The 16,980-nt window shown below is 39.3% G+C and overlaps 1 protein-coding gene across 1 annotated transcript; it reads right to left on the bottom strand.

The window, feature by feature from the left end:
• Positions 1 to 2,993: 2,993 nt before the first annotated feature.
• On the bottom strand, positions 2,994 to 16,390 carry LOC140233951 (uncharacterized). Its single transcript, XM_072314039.1, has 12 exons — positions 16,384 to 16,390; positions 15,721 to 15,852; positions 14,805 to 14,987; positions 11,130 to 11,417; positions 9,597 to 9,881; positions 8,976 to 9,155; positions 8,314 to 8,442; positions 7,908 to 8,009; positions 6,326 to 6,535; positions 4,888 to 4,978; positions 3,480 to 3,645; positions 2,994 to 3,404 (listed from the first exon to the last, which is right to left on the bottom strand). The coding sequence occupies exons 1-12, from the start codon at positions 16,388 to 16,390 to the stop codon at positions 2,994 to 2,996; spliced, it is 2,184 nt and encodes a 727-aa protein (XP_072170140.1).
• Between the last annotated feature and the right edge of the window lie 590 nt (positions 16,391 to 16,980).

Below are 16,980 nucleotides of genomic sequence, written 5' to 3'. Positions count from 1 at the left end.
TTTTATTTCTTTATCTAAAAAAGAAAAGAAAATAAAAGGGTCGCGCACCCGGTACCCGCCGCCGGATCCGCCGCTGCGCCTTGCGATGATTCCTGGTTATTTAGGTGTGAAAAGAGATCTACAACATTGTTGTAGAAAATTCGTATAATAAAATTCCAGATTACAGATTTCTATCTTCGAATACGCAGTCAAAGTTGTAGTCAGCAGAACGTTCTCTCTTTCAACGTCCGCGTATGACTTTTAATATTTTGTGAGAAGGGGACAGTCTATCATGAAAATGTTTATTTAAAGTTTCTTTTTGTTTTTGTTTCTTGTGTAGAGACAAAGAACGATTAGTGCGCAGCACCCCCCCCCCCAAAAAAAAGACCAAAAAAAAAGACAAAAAGACAAAAGAGCAAGAAACAAGCAAACCAAAAACAGAACAGATCTCTTTAAATGTAGACAACATATATCACCTAACACTAATCACATCATCCCTTTAACGTTTTATAGGTCCCATATAAAAATGAAAAAAAAAAACACAAATCAATTATAATTTTCTGCAGGCCCTATAGATTCTGTCTGCGGTTTTGCGTCAAAACATCGGAATTAATATTGCAACTTGATTGAATCAACGGGAACACTTTTTTTTTTAAAACCAATCCTCCTATCTTTTCTTTTCAGTGCTCAGAAAGTATGAAAAGCATAAACAATGAAAATTACTGTATCTTATTAATGTGAAAAGCATAAAACATCGATTTGAAAGATGACGATTGGTCTTTGTCTTAAGAGCATTATTGTAGAAAGGAATTTAGTTTCGACGTCATTTCTACTCTTGGACTTGTTATTCCCGTTTTTAGCCGAGCTTATGTTTTTGTAGCGCGTTTATATACACGCTTTCATTATTATCATACGATACACATACTCTTTGACAACCGTCACCACCTTATCATTTTGCAATACAGCGTTAGCACAGCAAGCAGCAGTTTCTTTGGGAAAGATTTCCTTCCACAGCAACAAAACTGCATTGTAACCAAAATATCAACGCTATCCTGAATTGTGATAATCAGACCATCTGTTTCAGCTGACTGGATAGTTCATTCATTGAGTAGAACAGAAAATAGAATACGAAAATACATTCTTGAAAAGCAAACTGATGTAAGCAAAATGAGTGAACAAGATCATTGTCGACTCTCTCGATTCCATCAACATTACAAATTTATCACCGACAGAGGGGGCAATACCGCGTAATGTTGCTTCGCCACCAAAATGGTGGGCCTGTTCTCGAAATGATTCTCAGGGAATAAAGCAAAACAGTTCTTTGATACGGTGTCTATCTAGATATCAACACACATTACTGCAGTATCTGATCGAAGCTGACAAAGTTGAAATCCACACTGATTCATTTTTAGATCTGATATTACATAGTAAACGAGGAATCAATGACAGTAATAATACTAGTACAATGTAACAGTGATAAAAATACAGTACTGATCAATACATTTTATATAATGTCTAATTCTTTCAGGTGATTTTAACTCACATACTACAATCATATACGGTAATGGGTAAGATCCAGAGTTGGAATTCGATGATTCATTCTTAACAGGACGAATTAATAATAACGTTCAAAATGCTGTTCAATTGAAATAAAGCTATTTTTAGGGATGGAAAGGAAGTTTATAAAACGGGAGGGTGCCTGTCTTGTGTAAGGGTGTGTGGGAGAGAAGATACAAAGAGAGAGAAAAAGAGATAGAAGCAGAGTAAATAACAGAGTAATTAGCATCGTTTACTACAGAGAGGTTGCTCAGAATAAATCCAGTTACAAGTATAATAGAAAAAGTATTCCTTAAGTGATTTGAGTCCGATTGGCACAGAAAGCCCCATATTTTTATACACATTGTCCAGAGTCAATGACACAGAAAGGGGTGAAGTATTTTCGGAGCCGCGGAGCGAGGAGCGCCGCCGCCAGCGGGAGAGAAACAAAGGCTTCAGAAAGGGTCATTTACCTGTGAAGCAGGGGTAAAACATTTTGCGCACGTCCAATACTTTCTCATCGTTATTTAGTTTGGTAAAGTAATCTCATCATGTCAGAGGGACTGGATAATGAGACTATCAAGCAGAGGCAAGACATAATAGAAAATGTGTTCCATTTGCAGCATTATGGGCGGGTTTTACCCTATATAGTTTGTCGCATGAATAATGCACTAGAACACGTCGCGTGGAATCCTACAGCGTATCTTAATGGAAACCGGGAGAGCTAATGGCCATCAGACATGAAAAATAAAAGCTGGAAGAGACAAAGAAAACGACTAGATAAAAAAATCCAAATTGATATATTTCTGAGAGAAAGAAAGAGGGTGGTGGCGTAAGAGGGGTGAAAGAGAGAATGAGTGAAGAAATAGTATATTTTACGAAATTCTTCGGCCATAATTTTGATTCATGTATAATGCACATAAGACTCACGGTGCTGAATCTCACGATAGCCGGAAGAGTTAACGGCTATCGGACATGGAAGATAAAAAGGCAGAGCAGACAGTGAAAAAAAAAATATATCAAACGAGCAAATGCATTGATTTTCTAGAGTGGGCGGGGGGGGGGGGTAGTGAATATATAAACAGGGCCATGTTTCATAAAGCTGTTTGTAAAGTTACGCGTGACTTTACAAACGACTGGAATATGAAATGCCAATTATGTGTGCCCATTTTCCTCTTACAATTTAACAAAGTACGACTTTACTATGTCAATTTGGATTATTACATCTATATTGGGACAAATACACACTTTCAAATGAAAAACGTGTGTTAACATGTAAGAACAATCATTATCATCTGCAAATTTCAATTTTAGCTATTGAAATTCCCAATGATTAGGAAACCCATTTAGCTTGCCATATTTAAGTCGTTCGTAAAGTCCTGCGTCACTTTACGAAAAACTTTATTAAATAGGGCCCATTTCAATTATCATTACTTATCAGACTCTTAGACCAGGGTTGTCGAACTGTACTGATCTGTTCAGACTCTGTACCAGGGACTGGAAGGGACACTATCGGTCACTCGACCTGGGTTTGAGATAACGGATGGGCTACGCATGTGCCTCGGCGGGACTGAACCGTAGAGCCCAGTCGGTGAGGGGCTCGGCGGGTCGTCGTAGTCCCGAACCGCGTTGAAGAGAGCGTCCACTGCCCTACGTTCCTCGTTGCCGAGATGGTTGATCTGGCCGTTGGACTGTGCGGACGTAAGTCCGTTCGTGATCACTGAGTTCCGGAGCGCACCTGGGTAGTCGCGAGGGGGATAGCTCTCGGTCGGCGACGGGGGCTCCGGCGGCGGCGTGACAGTGATTTCCATCGGCTCCGTCTGCTGCGTGGCGTCATTTGAAACACTGGTAGGGGAAGTCGGCGCTGGAGGTTCCTCTGGTTGGCTGGGCTCGGGCACGTCAGAAGGAGGCTGAGGGGTCTCTGAAGGGCCCGGAATTGCAACCAAGGTAGTACTCGCAGCGACAGTGGATGGATTGCTCGGCGCGTAAGTTGCTGAAGAGTTTCTACCCGCCGCGGCGTCCTCAGTGATTGGAATAAGGGTAGGACCAGCGTTGTAATCGTTGTTATCAGTCTGTCTGACAGTTGATAGACTGGTGATCGGTCCGTCTCCACTTTCTCTCAGAATATTCCTTGGTGATGAAAATTAAAAACGACACACGTGTTTGAGTAAACAAAACAATTTATCGAAACAAACATATTGTTGCTACTGATCATTGACTTTGCCGTGTTCACTGGTGTTGGTTATTCTGGGACATTGTCTTGATTGTAGCCCATGAAACGTTATTTGCGATTGTGTTCGTTATGACGGCCATGGACATGTCAGAGAGTTCTTAGATTTACATGCGATAAAACAGATTATTCTTGCCGACAAAGATCAGAGTAGGTTTTGTTTGAGCTCCACAGACACAATTGCGCATTTGCTTTGGGAATCCGATGTTACACAGAGATTTTTTTCTTCTTTCTCTCATAGAAGATAACTTTCAGAATAAAACTCAAATTACTAGAAATACTTCTATGCTTGTTTCTACAGAAAACCTTAAAAGTTCCAATGCGCGTGTGTCTTTTTAATGCAAAGTATTTTGCATCTTTTGCCAGACACAATTTGAATTCTGAAGATTTTTTTTTTTTACCAATTCAGGAGGTAGATGATGTCAGAAAAAAAATAAAGGTTTTGTATTCAATATTAACTGAAATTGCACATCATTTAACTCTTTATGTGCCACGTTCGCACGTCCGGCTCAGTCGACGGCGTGCCAACTTCGCATATTCTGCTCAACAAACAAAGCCGCCAAAACCGATCGATAAATCGCTAATCATTGCTAATCCCGCGGCACAATCAAAGTGTTTTTCGTGCTTTTGTTCCTCTCATATACGGCTTGCATTCTATGTGGTGATTGACTATCAAGCGGTGTTCCCAACTAGATTTGCTCGTACATTCTAAGTTTCTGTCACGGTTTTATGTGCAAAAGTCATGCCTTTACAGTAATGTAGCAACTGGTCATTCGAAAGAGAAATTGGAAATAGATTCGTCATAAAATTCATATCAAAACAAAAATTTTTGCATTCCTCTTTAACTTTGCCTACTATTATGCCCATCTTAACACAAATTTGTAGAGGTTATACAACTTAGAAAAACAGAATTCCTTCTCAAAGCATGACTACCTTCGTGTCTCGGAATAACGTGGCACACAGGGGGTTTTCACCTTGGCACATTAAGAGTTAAATTGGTGGCTGCCGGTCACATGCCTGTCAAATCGTATGATTTGATTAGGTATCATGTAATTTGATACTTATTTGTACGTGGATGTTGATTTGAAAATAAAATTTATTTGTGGAAAAAAAAAATCAACTTCTTATCTTTCTCCACTCACTCTCTTTTGCGGGGGCTTCCCAGCATGGCGTGTCCAACACAGAAGATGATGATTAGGATTATCAGGAAAACAGCTATGGCGGCTGCGATTGCTGAGGAGACGAATTCCCAAAGAGCAAATCATGAATGATGATAATAATATGAATACTTAGAAACGTTACAATGATATGATTAAAAACATAGTTCTGATAATACTAATGATAACACTAAACAAAGGAATCAGATGAATGCATTTTGGGGTGGTGTTGTCATACATATTGTATACTTGGTTGATATTGAACTTCGGTTCATTGGTGAAAACTTTTTTGAATAATTGCTGAATATGAGGTTGCAAAGCTTAAACATGTAACGATGGCGTTATAGGTGTCTTTAAGACATTTAATACTTGGATTTCCGTTTTAAAGTTTTGTCTTTGTTTTTGATGTTGGTTTTGTTTGTTTGGGTTTTTTTTTTTAGTCTAAACATAACGTAGGGCATAATGGGAAAGTGACGTTTCAAAAACAACAATTAAAAGAAAATCCCTTGCCAAAATTTTGAAATTGGCCATCAATTTACATTTTATAGTCTTGTCATCTTAATAGAATGTTGCTGAGTGTACTTACTCACAGGATAATCCGAGGATGCCCTCACATAGATTTTAATGCCAAGTTCACACACACACACACACACACACACGACGAGTCAGTTCTCTTGGCAAGACTCTTGGCCTTTGTCACAAAAGTTACATTTCCACATATCGCTGACATGGTTTCCATAATAGATTTTGATGGGTATGCAGCTTTGCCTCTTTTGGCGCGATGCCAAGTTGTTATTGAGTGCAAAATTCTAAAGTTGAAGATTCCTTCCTTAGGAGTCTGACCTTGACCTTGACATCTCTGTGGATTTTAAATGTGATACTGAGTCATGATAAGAGATCACAGATCTTTACAAACCATGTGAATGGATGGAATTTGAAATAGATATCATAATCTCTTCAAGAAATCTGATTTGTCAATTAATTCTTATAACCCTCAACAAGCGAATATTTGTGCAAATAATTCATGACAAATATTCTTCTTCTCCATTCAGTAAGAATACAAACACGTACTTTTTTATCATTTCCATCTCTTTCTCTCCATTTCCTCACATACAATAGAAGCACAATGCATGTGACTTTTCATTCAACTGCGGTGATGGGTAAATATAAGTATAATCACACTTTTCTGACTTGAAGAAATAAGCAGCTCTGCCAATGCGCAGAAATTGTGTGTGTGTGTGTGTGTATGTTAATCGGTTCCAAGAATCTTGATCAGAATACAAAAGAATAACAGATATCCTCTGACATTAAGACGCGCTGATTCGCTGTGACGTAGTAATACTTTGCACACCAAAGTTTCTCCAGGATTTGACGGGTTAACAACTTATACGTATTACTATCGCAGTGCTTTATGAGTACTTACTTGCCACCAGCCAAACCTGAAGGGTAAACGCCGTGGTCTCACAGCCGGGCGTGGGTTGCCAGTCTCCAACAGTCCTACAGGTGAGCGTAGTGTTCCCTTCAGGTGTGTGCCCGCTGGGGCAGCTTTGCACCAGTGTGTCTCCCACGGAGTACCGATTCCTCTCTTCCTCAAAGATGGTGCCGACATTGAGGTTGGGATGGTTGCACACAACTTTTTAAAAAACAGAGAAGAAGAATTCAGTGATGGGCAAAAAAAAAAAAAAAATGCAAATGTTTTTCACTTCAAACAGGGTAATAGTTAAAGGAAACTTCGGTGACACCTGACCGAATTCAAATCAATTACATATGTTTGTTTGTTTGTTTTTCTCCTATTTATTATTTCTTTCATTTTTGTATTTCCATCGTTTTATTCCAGCTCCATATAAATAATTATTTTGAATATCATAATTAGTATTTCTGGCTTTTGTTTGTTTGTTTGTTGGTTGGTTGGTTGGTTGGTTGGTTGATTGGTTGTTTAGCCCGAGGGGGAGGGGAGGGACTACACGACAAAAGGTAAAGAACCCTGTACTCAAACGCTAGAAGAACTCTCAATAAGAATACACATACTGCTGCTGTTGTAAAAGAACATGTATGAAAAAGAGCACTGAAACCATTTCAAATTACCGGTCCTTTCTTTGTTTGCAAGTTCTTTTATAATCATTCTATATTGAATGAGTGGTTTGCGAACAAAGTCTTTTTTCTTTTGATAAATAATGTAGATTGATGTTGTGAATGGATGTCGCCGTGTTTGTTCGTCTGTTTATTTGTTTGATACAGAAATGACGGTTTTGTGTTTCCTTACTTGGCATCATTGGCGAGGATGTATCATTTTATCACAGAAAGAAAACGTAGTTGAAGCGTGCCCTCTACGTTGCTATATGAACTACGTTACACGGTTTGGGCAACTTACACAAAATACACGTGACTGTTCTGACCATTTGCGGGACATTCGTTTCCTCTTCTCGAGGTATTGCACTTTTCGAACAGCCTTGAATTGCTCACATCATCCAGTATTCAGCCACAATATGCCCACAGTAAGTTTGTTATTTGGGAATGACCCTTCTCGCGGGCTTCAAGTATCATTATATTAGCCAGCAAATCGATAAGACAGAAACTTGATTGGTAGTTCGCTAATTATGATGAAATGATGAAACAGCATTATATGAACGTCATTTATCTGTAGAAGCATTCAAAGGCGTCCGGCTCCCACAATGTGTCACACATCATTCACAAATTTGCTGGGGAAAAAAGTCTTCACTTCAGAGTTGAAATGAATTAAGGATGTTACAATTCCGAAGCAAGACCGGTAGAGAGTTCCACAGACGTACAGCAACAGAAGAGGAGGCTCTATCCCCATACATTTTTAGGCGGGTATTGGGAAAATGGAGAGTCAGTCCAGTACAAGGAAGTCCAGGTTGTCGCTGACGTTAAGTGATAAGTGCAGGCACGTAGCCAGGAGACAAGTTATGGAGAGCTTTATAGGTAAGCAATAAGATCTTATACTGCACTCTTCGTTGCAGGCAGCCATTGGTGATGAAGCTCACGAAGTATTGGTGAGATACGGTCAAACTTCTTGGTGCCTGTAAGAAGATGTGCAGCAGCATTCTGTACAGCCTGGAGGCGTTTGATTGATGAGGATGACAGGCCTGCAAGGAGACAGTTGCAGAAATCCAGTCCAGATGATATGAGGGTAATACAGTGTCTGATCTCAGCAATCCGGCGGAGTTGGCAGTATGCTGACTGACAAACACACGATACGTGTTTCTCCATTCTCAATGTCCTGTCAAAGACTACACCAGGGTTTCTAGCTTTGTTGTTGGGAGATATAGCTTCTTCACCGACTAGAACTGGAGCACCAGTAATACTACTACTCAAATAATTATGGAGATGAGAGCAATAAATACTCTGTTTTCTTGTCGTTAAAGTTCAAGAAGTTGCTGTCCATCCAACAGCGAATCTCCTCAATAGCAGCCCCAACAGCAGCAGTTGTACATTCTTCGACGCCTCCAACTTTTGGATCAAAAGTGAGGTAGAGCTGGGTGTCATCAGCGTAGAAATGTGCACCAAGGCCATGTTGCTCTACGATAGAGCCAAGAGGGGTAATGTAGAGTGTGAAGAGCAACGGACCGAGGACCGAGCCCTGCGTAACTCCATAACGAAGGGTGGTCTCAGGGGACAGCTTTCCATTGATGTTTATTGTTTGTCTTCTGTTGTTGAGGTATGACCTGAGCCACTGGATTGCAGTTGCATCAATTCCAAACTATTTCCTCAGTCTTAAATTAAGAAGGTAGTATGATCAACAGTATCAAAGGCAGCTGTCATTTCAAGTAGAACAAGGGCAACCTCTATCCTGTCACCAATACTGATGTAAGGATGACATCTAAGACCTTCAAAAGTGTTGTCTCAACACAGACTGTGATTCTTCCTGCATGCTGACTGAAGGCATTCATACAGATCATTACCTTGCGGATAAATACCATAATTCCTTTTATCAGAAGCTTGCAATTTTCCCACTAAAAATCCCTGTTTAGACCAGTGGCGATGAATACGCAGTGATGCTCCAAACGCCTTGTGAACTTTCTCTACTAAGCACTGATTTAGGTTATACTTACGTGGAGCTGTCGTGGATGTTAAAGTCAACGCAGGATTACCCATCTGAGTTGTCGGGGCTTTAGTTGTGGCACTCCCTGGTGGCGTGCTTGATGGATTTGTCGGGTTCGACCCGGATGTCCTCGTGGTAAATGCTTCCTGGGTTGACATCTGCGCAGGGTCAGGGGTTGTAGTCGTCAGTTCTGTGTGTGGTTTGATATATGACTAAATAGTATTTACTATGTTAAATGCTTCCAAAAACACAAATGGCAATATGATCAATGCATCCGCTGAAAGATCTTGTCATGATTGTTGATTTTGACAATGGAAAATCTTGGAAAACCTGAAAGGTTTTTTTTTTTTTCTTTCACTTTCCAAGCTTGTTCAATTTCTCATTTGTTTTTTCTCGAAAATATGTGACAAAATATTGTTGCCTTAATCAAAAAGAATGAAGATGAACCAGGAACCATACTAGTTTTGTCTGCAATGTATCTTGGACATGTTTTATGAAGAGATATAATTGATTTTATAGTCGATTTCTATTGTACGTCTATGGCAGCCTGTGTGATAAGGAAATTTATAATTGATTATATCTTTTGATAAAACGGAGCCAAGGTCTGTATGTTGTCTACTTCAAAACTTACGATTGTATGTTATCAGAAAGCCCGAAGCTCCGGGTGAATTCGCCGCCTTCCTCAACGTCACCGTCAACGTCGTCGTAGACGGAACATTGGAGAAAATACTTTCCCTCATGTAGGTGGCCCCCGAGTCGATGGCGAGAGTCGAGCCGCCTGCCTCGATGACCACGCTATCACCTGGAGCCAGCTCGAGAGCCAGGATCGTCACGGTCAGCTCTCCGCTTGTTTTGACGTCCACGCTGTCGACGACAACGTCAGAAGCTTCCACATCCGGGTCTACCACATAGTTGCCTGGAAACCATGGTGACGCGATGTATCCACTTTCAACGTCGACTTCGTTGGTTGCCGAGTAAACAGAGCATTTGAGAGAAAGATATATTGGAATGAGTAATGTATTCTATTATTGCTTACGTATATGACAGACAGAGATATCCATGTAGTGATAGAGCTGAAGGGAGATGCCGGCGAGTGATGCACAATTTATTTACATGACACATTCGCCACAGCTGTAGGCATCAATACTGGCGTAGTCTTCAAGTCTCCTGTTTCAGTGCACATCTAACGTTCATCTTCCTCGAGCAAGATTACATTAACGACTCGCTGTTGCTCTTCCATTGAGACCAGACAGGCATCGATCACCGACAAAAATGGACTAAGCGCTGTTCCAAGGAACGTTTTAACAACTCAGCAACAGTTAGGGAATCGCATTTGCATGCCTCAAATGAAGAGTTGTATAAATACAGTGGTATGTTGAAGAGAGTATCATTTTAGAAACTCCCATAATGCATTGAAAGTGGAAGGTAACATTTAGTACATTTTTATTGACCGTTAGATTTTGAATTGAATTTTTTTCGGGGCTCACCGTAAAGTCCAGTACATTACTATTAAAGCTACCTTTGCAGACCCATGCACTGCATGTCTGTCCATCATGTATATTTTGTGAAGAAAGTTCATCAAAACTTACAAACATTTCTATATACATTCTTGCCACACACTCTATATGTTATTACATTAGCTCTTATACTTTTACATTTGTGTTTATAGATAAAAAAAAATACAGAAGACTGCAACAAAAAGGCTTAAAAATGTGGCTGACACACAGAACTACTGAGTAGTTGAGTTTTGTGCATTATTCAAATTGTAGATAACTGTTGACTTCCAAATTTCTCAGCAGTGGCCTAAACAAGTCCCCTGAGGTTCATATTTAATGTTTTGCTGCATTTTGGGAGGTCTGTAAAAGGTATCCCCTAACTTTAAGACTGAGAGAAGTTGATAGCAAAATCGTTCTGTTGTGAAAGATTTCAAGTCGTCATGGTATCAACACTGACATTACAGCGAGGTGTTATTTGGTATGTAGCAATCAGCTAAAACAAAAATAAAACGAATTATATACAGTAGTTTTTAGAAAATCGAAATGTAACTTGAACAAAAATAACCAAAAAAAAAGAAAGAAAGAAAGAAAGAAAGAAAGAAAGAAAGAAAGAAAGAAACGGAATTACATGTAGGGCAAACACAAAATTCAAATGAGTGAATTCCAACCTGTAAATGTTGACAAGTAGGCGCTGCCACCTCCGCATAATTGCCCCTGGTTTCCCGGGCAGGGCGAGGAGCACATCTGGTCGGGCATAGCTCCCGACGAGGACATGAAGTTATCGGCGCAAAAACAATTCTCACCGGCTACAGCCGCATGGGTGCTGTCGTCGGAGCAACTTTCAAGACAGTCTTCAATGGCTGTTGTCGATCCCAGATCGACGCTTCTCGTGATGCCAGAAATGCTTGAAAAATCGAAGCATCCGACATAATTTGGGGCAATGTTGAGGTTTAGACCTTTAGCGAATTAAGGGAAAAGAGAAATAGAGGTTTGAAAGAGAGGGAGAGAGGAGGGTCTGTCTACAATAACATTGATTATCCTAATTTCAATGCTAATTATTATACTTACAAACAATGACAAGTACTACCGCTGTTATTAATACAGATGTCGATGATAATAAGAATGATAATGATGAAAATAATAATGATAATGATGATAATGATAACACGCACAAGAAGAAAAAGATAAGGAGAAGAAGAACGACAATGATGGTAATCTCAATAATACTTATACTGATGATAACAATAACAGTGATAAAAATATAATGACAATCATGATTGATCGTATCATTGATTGACTGTTTCAATTCCATCTGAGTAGATGGCTGGATAGCCCATAACCAGTTGCACTATATAGCTAGTCTTCAATGGGGCCCAGTTGGATGTGAGGCGAGACCACAGACTTCACCGTGTTATGCACCCTGCTCTTTGCTCTGAATGAATGAATCGGAATCTTTTAGTGCATGAGTTGTGACTCTCTCACACACGGGACCTCAATTTTATGTCCTAAATCCGAGGGACAGAGTGTTCTGCTTCTAACTAAAGGGGACGGTGCATTTACACACAACATTGGTCAGTTTTACGCGGGAATCAAACCCGGTCCTTCGGATCCGAAGGCGGACGCGCTACAACTGAGCCAAGTCACTACACATAACGATGATGAATGGTCTTTCTATTTTGTCACTGCTTTGTTGGACTACAGAGCCCTGCCGTTGTTAAAAGGTAAATCCAGTCCAAATATAGGTTGGCTTGATAAAAAGGAGTAATGGTAAAAATTTGACAGAAATCTGATGAAAAATAAGGAAGTCATGACCTGAATTTTTTAATGACATTTTGAAGTTTTGCTAATTTCTGCAAAGCAATTCTTGTACAATGGATATGAATATGCAAATGAGTGAGCTAACCATGTCATACCCTCAATTTTCAATTAATCGTGTACAAAAAAGGACGAAATTTCAATGTTTCTCTCATTGAAGTCTGAAGCATGTTATTCCTAGTTGAATAACTTCAGAATAGTTTTATGATGATTTGAGCCTCGGGCATAATTGCGTTGGAATGAAAAATTGTAAATTTCAAAATTTTATGTACAAACTATAGACCGATTCAAGCAACTGTTCATGGAAGTGCGCCCTCTTAAGGCGACGCCATAACTGGGGGCCAAACAGGCCGGGTCGGCAAGCGCCCTGCGTGCGTGGCAAGGGTGCCAGCGGCAGCCAGTGCTTTTACCACCCGGCGCCAGCCGGCAAGTTATCTCTGGCGCTGGCAGCGATCGACGCATCTGGCTTTGTCTCGTCTACATTTTTTTTTTTCGCTAGCTGATTAAATATAAATAAAATCAAACAACTTGTACCGACAATGAGCGAATGGGTAGATGACATACGGCTGTATATAGCCAAAACTTGAATTTCAAGGTAAATATCGGTACGATCCGTGAGTGTTTGTAGACTCTATTTCTTTGGCGATGACTTGGGTACTCGCATGTAAGCCCCGTATATTCACATTTGTGTAAGAGAATAAAAACCGCTGGGGAGAATTATTGCTAGGCGCAGGCAGACGTTTCTAGTAAGCCTAGACTGTTGACAAGTTAACTGATATAATTAGATACAATATGGATAAGAATCGTGAGCTAAATATGGCGCAATAAATTGCAAGCTATCAGTTAACTTAATCTTTTTAGGGCAGGCTTTTGAATTTACTCGGGAGTGTCGGACCAGCAGGGTAGAATCTGTCTAACGTTAGATCTTGTCTAGAAATCTAGGCAAGAGTCCAGACTAGATCTAGACCTATTGATTTCTAGAACCCTACGTCCTATATCATTATTTTTCGGTTGTCGATAACTTCGGGCAAGCCTAACTAAGTAAACCAAACGGAATATAAATCTAGGCGTTTCTAACGACTACGTCGCCTGATGTCTACAACCAAAACTTCTACTGTTTTAAGGGCTTTAGGTCTAAGTAACCTTGCATAACATCACGCTAACGCCTAATATTATAATCTACAAAAGTGATCTTTAAATCATACTTTCTTGGTATGATTATGAAACGGATATGTTTGTCACCATCCATGGTTTAATATTTATAAGTATCACTTTATCAAAAGTCAAATGCAGAGTTCCAGGCCAAAATTGAATAGGCCTATGATCAATTCAGTGCTGAACATTGAAGAAGTGAAAACAATATAAGAATTTAACGCATCTTGAAACATTTATTTAGCTGTAGTGTAGGCTGTAAAATGTTTGTCATAATAATAAAGTCTAGCCAGGAAGTGTATTCTAACTTTGGCAAGTAGGACACCAAGGATAAGAAAAAACAATCAGTGAATTATCAAACTCTTTGATCTAAACTTGTCTTTTAAGATGAACAACATATTTTACGAATATGCAGTGATAACCTAATTAAAATAGTTAATAGAGAATCTAGTAGACATAGTTTGTTTCGAAATCTGTGCATTTTTTATACCGTTGTATTTCACTAATTGTCTTTAATTCTTGCCTTAATTTACCATGCGTCAACGGTGTCTGAATTTCACACACTGCCGTGCAGCTTCCATTTCCATTTTTTCTGTTATTTGTGCACCCAGCAACTGCACAATATGTTTTCCTGATCCTTCCTTTGAAGCTTTCATTGTAGATCAATATGTCTGAATCACTCATATCAATTTGTCCAAAAGAAAATCATTAAAAGCCGCTAAATGACTTTTCCCACAGTGAGTAAACAATCACAATATTAGCGCGGCGGTTGCCGGCCGCGGCGCAGCGGCCAGGCCCGGCGAACTATGCGCGATGGGTACGCTAGGCTGCTGAGCTGCAAGTGCAACTCGCTGGGTAGCTAGCTCGCTGGAAGCCCCGTTGGCCCCCAGTTATGGCGACCGTTATAGCGCCGCTAGCGGCGGTAGGTGAATAGGTCATCGAAATTGAATCGGTCTATATGGTAAGTTGTGAGGGTATGACATGCTCATTTTGCCACTTGCATATTCATATTGACCGTTCAAGAACGGTTCCCCCCCCCCCCAAATAGCAAAACTTCAAATGCCTTAACTCCTTATTTTTCATCCGATTTTGATCAAAATTATACCCTTGACTCGTAAGATTTTGCTCTTTCTTATCAGACCAAATTATATTTGGACTGCATTTTCTCTTTAATGCTCTACCTGGCTACCCTTTTCAAAATAACATTTGTACCTTTATAACCCTCTTCAGAGAAATGAGTACTTGGCGGAAATCGAACTTGCGACCTCCATTTGGAAGCCAAGGATCTCTGTCCACTAGTGTACTCATGATAGAATATCTGTATTATCATGGCAATTGTGAGTACGTTCTTATAATCATTAAAAGTTCATCATTACCAGAACAGCGGATGGTGACGTCACGTTGATGTGAACACGTCACAGTATCTCCCCATTGATCGTTGGTGACGCAGTCTGTTAATCTCTCGTCCCCAGGAGCACAGCCCACGTCCCTCAACCATATTTGCTGCAATGCGCTGGCAGCGGGGTACGATGGGGTGTCGGAGGTAGCGACTGGGAAACCTGAATAATTGATAATTACATTCAAATTGATTTTCAAAAATAATGGATTTTGGGCATGAAAGCTAACAGTATTAGTCTATCTAGAGTGTCCTATGTCATACATCCTAATAGCTCTACATCAACTCCGAACCAGCTTCCATGCTTCAAAGTTGCAATATAGGATAAAGTGAATTTTACTTTGTTTTGACAATCTAGAAATATTGCTACATTATAATAAGCAGCCCCGCAGATCCTTGAATGATAACCAAAAGAATCGGTATTTTTATTACATGCGTTTACATTTACAAATAACCAATAACCACAAAATCTATACCTGCAGACTTATCTGAAGTGACTTTACTTTTCTCTCTCTTCCAAAGCAAAGTCCATTGTAACCCCCCCCCCAAAAAAAAAAACAACAACAACAACAACAAACAACAAACAAACAAAACAAAACAAAACAAAACAAAAACAAAACAAAACATAATCCACTCGCGATTGGTGAATCATGATATGGAAAGACAATCAAAAGAGTAGATAACTAAAAGAAAACAAAGACTATGACTCATGACAATATTGAAAAAAAAATGAGAAAAATCATGAACACAGCTACTAAACAGAATATAAAATGGAATGGAACAAGATGAAATGGAATGAGAGTCTGGCTTATGAAAAACATAAATGGGCTATTACTCAAAGAAAGAATGAGACAACTCCAGTTTTGACATTTTTTTTTTTTTCGTTGTAAACTTACCTAGTTGCTTGCACACTACCAGTCTATCAATGTCGTCCCAGCCCTCGTCACATATCGTCCCCCAAACACCGTTATAAAACACCTCCAATCGACCCTCTACCAACGACGAGCCGCCCACAAGTCGAATGTCACCTTCGGGAGAAAGAGATTGATTGATTGCGCCGTTTATTCATGCACTCTTTAAGCCATGCTGCTGAAAGGTGGTCTCTCAAAGGAAATAGAAGGAGAAAACACTTTGAACATAAAATTAGACAAAATAGAAACAAAAAGTGAAGGGTATGAACTGGTCAAAACGAATATGTCAAGGTCATCCAATCATACTTTTTTTTCTTTTTTACTTTCCCCTCTCTTTTGAATGACAAAATTTCATTGTCCAGAATCAAGACAAAGCTTGCAGACTACCTTCTATCTGATACAATTTAAAGTTGTATTGTTGAAATAAATACCTAATCCAGGAGAAAAATATGTTCAAATGGATAGAGAGAGAGTGATAGGCCTATATATCTTTTCATTTTAATGATAATGCCCTTAGGTATTTAGCAAAACATTGCGAAATCTGTATTGCTTACCTGACTTCGTTGAAATTCCTTCTAATGAGTCGCGCTTTTTTCATTTCTAGCCCGTTGTATGGGATTTTTTTTTTTGTATCTTATTCTTTCTAACTTTGCATTTCGCTTGACTTTCAAATTTGAAAGGCATCAAACTTTTGATGCTTGTTTTTCTTCCTATAACAGTACACATTTCTTTGTGTACTCATATTGTTTTGGTTTTTTTTAATCAAAGATGGCGATCGTGTAATTTCATTGATTTCCATTGTATTGCAAAGGCCTTTGCCAGCATTGCCGGATTGCTTCACCCAGCTATGTTTCTTTCTTTTTCTAAAGTCAAAAGCTCTGCGGGGGAAAACGTGACTGTCAATAAAAAAAAAAAAAAAAAAAGAGCTGTGGAAGTTAGATTAACAGCATAGGCACCTGCAAGGTTTTCAGTGCATGATCGATGCCAAGTTTAATAGCAATAAAACAACAACAACAACAATACAAACAAACGAACATATTAATGAATTAATATGAAGTTATCAAAACCGTGGCAGATCTCTGCACTGATTGGTTTGACGTTCATCATATTTTCATTTCATTTGTTTATTTTCATTCTCAATCAAGATTATAAGTGAGTAAATCATATCATGCACAAGAACACGGACATTAATAATTATATCGAAATAATAAATATGAACACAATAAATTTAGAAGAACAGATGCC

Source organism: Diadema setosum, chromosome 10, assembly GCF_964275005.1.
Source record: "Diadema setosum chromosome 10, eeDiaSeto1, whole genome shotgun sequence".
NCBI classification, from domain to species: domain Eukaryota; kingdom Metazoa; phylum Echinodermata; class Echinoidea; order Diadematoida; family Diadematidae; genus Diadema; species Diadema setosum.
The sequence above is the reverse complement of the archived record's forward strand: the minus strand, read 5'-3'. Positions and strand labels throughout refer to the sequence as shown.